The following is a 5786-nucleotide window of genomic DNA, read 5'->3' as shown; positions in this document are numbered from 1 at the left end:
GCTCTTTGCTGTGGGTTTTGATTTTTAACTCATGCCCTGCCGTGCGGCAGACATTGTCAAGCCAGGGAGGACAAAGATTTGTGTACAGATGTAGAAGGGCAGGGCAAAGGTGGCAAGGAGTGACTATCAGCATCCTGGGGAAATGCAAGAGAAAGGAGAAGGCTGAGGCCAATAACTTGGTGCAAGTCCCTGCTTCAGCACAGTTGGCTCCTGCCCTGTGGGTGAGAGGCTATGTACGTTCCAAAGGCACTGAATGGCAGTGGTCTCTTGGGCCTACCCAGTGCTTATGGGGCCCTGGGCTTGACTCAGGGTGAGTTAGAAAAGGAGAAAGAGAGGCAGCTCCTGCTGCAGAGAGCTTGTAGCTGCAGCACAATGCACTGTGGGCCACACCTACTCCAGTCCCCAGAACCGACACCTCGCCACATCTAACAGAATCACCCAGAAGAGAATGATCAAAGGGAACTTCACGTTATATCACAGAGTCATAGAAACATTTCCTTAAAGGGTAACACTTTGGGGCTCCTCTGTCTCACATTCTGAAGCTCTGGTATAAATGCAACCACGTGGTTACTTAACGGAACTCCATGTGCTATGCAAAAAGGTTAAGATCTAAGCACCTCTTCTATGAGAGAGGGGAAGGTGCACAGGAAGACAGAGGCAGACAGGCCCTTGGCAATGTGTCCAGGTGTGTTCTGGCCAGCCTCTCGTTTTCTCCCATGCTTCAATGCCAGTAGTCTGGGCTCCTGATCATGGGGAGGAGGGATGGGCCCTGTATAATTAACATAATGGGGAGGCCAGGATACTCAAGTTATGCCACACTGCACAGCTGCCATCCATGCCACCCTGGACAAGGGGGAGAATGTCATCAGCTCTGAATCCTGGAGACCTGGCTCATGGCAGGTCTAAGCCAACATCCATGGCCAAAGGAATAAGTATGAAGGTGAGAGGAACAATTACCTTGCGATGGGTAAATGAAGAGCGCTAAAGTTGTAGGACTTCAAATTGAGCTCCCCCACTCCCATGTATCCAGTTATGCTGAATATCATAAAAATGGAATTTTGGCCTCCAGAGAGAATGGCTCTGGGGTATACTTTTTGCTCCCTGCTGCTCCGTTTTCTTTATTCTCTTTCCTGTCACGGATCAGAGGGGACCTTCTAGTCTGGATTTATGCATGCATGCTGGGGGCTGGCACACTCGCACATGCTCACACACATTCTTTCACTCAAGATTCAGTGCAGCCTTCTTGGCACGGGGGAAGGAGCTGGCAGAGGTGCAAGAGGTAATGGCAGGAGGGAGTGCTGAACACCTGCCAGGGACACACTCCTGGCTACACTCCGTGCCCTAAGTGTAATGCATAGTTTGCAAAACTAGTCCGAACTGATATGTGACTGGCTATACCCACGGCTCTCCAGAATGAATGCCCAGACTGCGCAAGGTGGCAGGTGAGCCAGTAGATGCGCCTGAGACCCTCAGAATGACCGGGATCCTGTGGTCAGTCTTTAAACTCCCTGTAACAATGCAGTCAGCAGAAGGTCATAAGGCCACTCATGGGCTGAGACATAGATCAATGGGGGCTCTCTACCACTACTTCCTAAAGACTCAATCAAGGGAGACAGAGATAGGAAAGGGAGGTGGGTAATAGGGGATCATGCTGGGGTGGGACCTGGCACTGAGCTGGCTGCACAGAAAGGCTACCTGGGTGCCTCATGCTGGCTGCGAAGGGTGGCGCTTGCTGTGCAGTGCCATCCTGTAAGGCAGCCTAGCCTGGGGGGCTGCTCTGAGCACCACTCTAGTGACGCGTACTAGAAATCAAGCCTTCTGTTACAAATGCTTCATTAGGAATTGACGCGCAGCTCTGAGATGTGTTTAGAATAATGCTTCGGCATGAGGAAAGAACTCTTGCAGCATAACCTGAACTAAGAACTCAACCTTATGTGGTTTACTATAGTCACGTGATTGCCTAGAAAGGCATCAGTATACACAGTTCATTGGCATCTACATATCTTCTTGGGAGTTTATGGCATGGGATTGTTCCCACTGCTACCCCTTTGCTCAGATTTCCAGCTTAGAACATTCTCCCTCCTCATTGCAGCATGGCTATCACCCCTGGGGGGTGATTTCTTGCTTTCTGTCGCTCTGTCTCTCCCTGTCTTTCTGGCAAGCACATGCGCTCTATAGCAAAAATCCTCAAGAAAAAAAAAAAAGGATATTCTCCCTCTTCTTTGTCTATTGAAATCCTGTGTATTCTTTAAAGTTCAGCTTATGATTTGCCTACTCTGGCCCACATTGATTCCCCCCTCCTTTAAATACTTCCAAAGTGATTCTTAGAGTTTAGGCTCATTTATGTACATTCATGATTTAATTGTGTCTTACGTTTTTCCCTCAAGAACCTACAGGTCATAGCAGGCAAAGGTCATGCATCTTTCTTGTATCCCTCTGCAGGTCCTCCTGGGACTTGGTACTGCACAGGTATATCATAAATAGCGCTTGATTGATGTACAGGACCAAGATGGTCCCTAACTTCAAATGAATAGCATGGATTTTGCACCATTTGGAGGGGGACAGTCCTTTGCCTGAGGTATATTCTTTCTTTTCTTTTTAAGTTTTGCTATAGAGCATGTGTACTTTCCACACACACACACACACAGAGAGAGAGAGAGAGAGAGAGAGAGAGAGAGAGAGGGAGAGAGGGAGAGAGAGAGAGGGAGAGAAAGAAAGAGAAAGGAAAAATGAGAAATCACCCTCCCAGGGGATGGCCACACACTGCAATCCCTTCTTCATTCTCTTTTCAGGATTTTGGGCACGTATGCACATGCACCCAGCGTGATTCTCAAGTGCTGTCTCTGGGACTAAACCATGCAGTCAGCCATGTAGGATTCAGTGCTTTAAACTCTGTGTCACCTGCTGGCCCTCTTACATTTTTTTAAAGTTAAAAAAAAAAACCTTTAAATATTAAAAAGTCCCATTTTTTTAAAAGAAAAATTTTAAATGCTTTTTAAGAAAATAACACCAGATGAAAGTTAAAAGAGATCCTGGTGCAAAGAGGAAAAAAAAGAGATTTCAATTTCCTCTTACCCACTGAGAAGTTACCAGTTTGTTGGCATCACTGCGGGTCTTAGACCATTAAGGGCTCGCACTCCCCAGGTCTCTCTGATTCTTTATCTAATATAATAAAAGGTTGAATAAATCAAAAGGTCCCCACACTTTCATGGCCAAGGGCCCTTTTCCTTTTAATGTACTCTATTCTGTACTTCTCACATCGGACCTCATGTTTAGAATGTTCTATCTTTCTACTAAACAGTAAATTAGTAATACTTTTCCCCAATAAAGAACGAGTTATAGACCAATAGAAATAATCAGATGTCCTCACTAGCATCCCATGACCAGAGTAACCACTACACAGAGTTGATAGAATTCCCCCTAAAAGCAAAAGCATGTGGCAATTGGCTTATACGGTCATGTCCTCAGTTATTGAATGATATTTGGCTTTTTGAAATTCTGAAATGAGCCCATTAACCCTTCCTCTTCTCTTTGGCCTTTCATATACTTGAGACTGGCAAGTTTTTTTTTTTTTTGAGAGGTTTTTGCTATAGGGCGCGTGCGCTCGCCAGACAGAGAGAGACAGAGAGACAGAAAGCGAGAAATCACCCCCCAGGGGGACGGTCACGCTGCAATCCCTTCTCCTCCATTCTCCTCTCGGGATCTTGGGCATGCACGCACACGCACCCGGTGTGAGTTTTAAGCCACCAGGTCCGGTACGCGAACCGCGGTCGACTACGTGGGAGTCCAGTGACATAGCCATTATGCCAACTGCTGGTTCCCAGACTGGCAAGTCTTGATTTTAATAATCCTTACAGAAAAACACCATCTAAGAGTGTCTGAGCTGCCTCTTCTCTCTGAAGTTCCATGGGTGTCTGGTTTTACTTCATGAATGGTGTTATCAAACCCATTTGACTAATTATTATTGAAGAGGGACAAATCCAATTAGTTGAACCAATGTCACCTGGACTTGAAGAACTAAGAAGTTCTGGTGTTGGTAGGTGTATAGAGGCGGTAACTAAGCTGCATATTTTAATTTGTTCTCCATTTCAACCTTAGCCAGACTAGCTGGCATTTGAATTAGAACCCTTCTCATGTTCTACCGAGAAAAAAAGGTGGAGAGACTGATTATGGAAATTTCCTCACACACATTCTACACACAGCTCCAACCTCCCCAAGATTTACCTGAGGTTTTCTGAACTGAATTCCGACTCCAGGAATCGTAGGAACTGGTCCCGCCCCACCTGGTCCTTCAATATCTCGTCGAAAGAAAAGCCCCATCTTTTTACTCGCTGCTGGCTGGGCTCCTTGCTTTGTGGTGGGGAGAGAAGGTTTAAAAAATGATCAATACTAGGCAAACGTCTGTTTCACTTCCCCTTCAACAACTCAAATTCATTTCATGGCCACATACCAAAAGGAAATATCTTATATTGAAGTGACAAGGTTCTGTAAAACCTGCACAAATCCCAAAGTGCAGACTTCTGTACCCCAATAGTAACTGATAGCAGAAACATTTTTCATTTTATTTTTAAAAAGAACACATGTGGAAGGGTCAGCATTTGGTGAGGGTCCCGAAGGTTCCCCACAAGTGACTGTTGTCTGTAAGGAAAGCAATATCACCATCGATTTGGCCTCCCCTGGGCCATTCCCATCAATACAGGCCCAAATTTTGACTCCATCATTTTCCCACTTTTTAATTTCTATTTTATTTATTTTTTTTATAAACCAGGATGCTTCAAGGATCCAACCTTTCATCAAAAACACTGTCCTCCTCTTCCCAGTCCTTTTTTAATTCACAGGAGAGAAATTGGGACCCTGTTCAGAGTGATGTACAACTGGTTGAGATGCATCAACTCATGTGGAATAAACCATATCCACTTAATGATTTAACAGCCACGTACCATGCATAGGATGTGCTAGGTCCTGTTCCGAGCATTTTGCATCTGTCAGCTCAGAGTCCTCACAACTACTTTGTTGAATAATGCACTAGTATTATTCCTATTTTCCAGATGGGCAAACTGAGCTAGGTGTAAGGAGTATTTGCCTAAGGATGTATTAGGAGGAAGTGACAGAGGAGTCAAGACTCTAGAGGGCACAGCTCTTCACTCTGCTAAGATGCATAGCTCTGCTTTGCTAGGCTAGCTCACATTTAGCCTAAAGAAGGGGAATTGCTCTTGTTCTTTAGGTGTTAGATGGTGAGAATATCTCCTTCACCTCTGTCTTTCCCTTTAAAATTCACTTGCTGAAAACCAGCAGATGGCATAACGGTTACATCGCTGGATTCCCACGTAGTAGACCACCGTTTGAATCCTGGACCTGGGGCTTAAAATTCACGCCAGACATGTGTATATGTGTGCCCAAAATCCTGAGAGGAGAATGGAAAAGGGATTGTTGTATGGCCATATCCCTGGGAGGTGATTTCTCACTTTCTGTCTCTCTGTATCTCTCTGTCTCTCCAGCAAGTGCTCATGCCCTTGCACATACCAAAAATCTCTCAAACACACACACACACACACACACACACACACAAAAACAAAACTTGTGGAGCGCCCCCGCCCATCGCCCTCAGCGCCTATTTCAAAAATGGCGCTTAACGGAAGCCCACTGTGCGCTCAAAGCAGTAAACAACTTTAAGGAAGTAGGGCAGTGGGGAGCGTGGAGAGCACGGGAACACCGCATGCAACCAATCCTCTTTCAAGGACTGGCTTCCGTGCTCGTGGACAATGATCTGATTGGCTAGGGGCCCT

At 45.8% G+C, this 5786-nt stretch overlaps 1 protein-coding gene across 6 annotated transcripts in view; it reads right to left on the bottom strand.

Moving 5' to 3' along the window:
* The window catches only part of RGS6 (regulator of G protein signaling 6), a 614581-nt gene that overhangs the window by 54127 nt on the left and 554668 nt on the right, over nucleotides 1-5786 (bottom strand). For all 6 annotated transcript variants that reach the window (XM_006170490.2, XM_006170489.3, XM_006170488.2 and 3 more), the window contains exon 14: nucleotides 4225-4350. In XM_006170490.2, coding sequence (XP_006170552.1) covers nucleotides 4225-4350 — 126 coding nt within the window. The remainder of the gene's footprint in view (nucleotides 1-4224; nucleotides 4351-5786) is intronic.

Source organism: Tupaia chinensis, unplaced genomic scaffold, assembly GCF_000334495.1.
Source record: "Tupaia chinensis unplaced genomic scaffold, TupChi_1.0 Scaffold148607_1, whole genome shotgun sequence".
NCBI lineage: Eukaryota > Metazoa > Chordata > Mammalia > Scandentia > Tupaiidae > Tupaia > Tupaia belangeri.
This window is presented reverse-complemented; position numbering and strand designations above follow the sequence as displayed.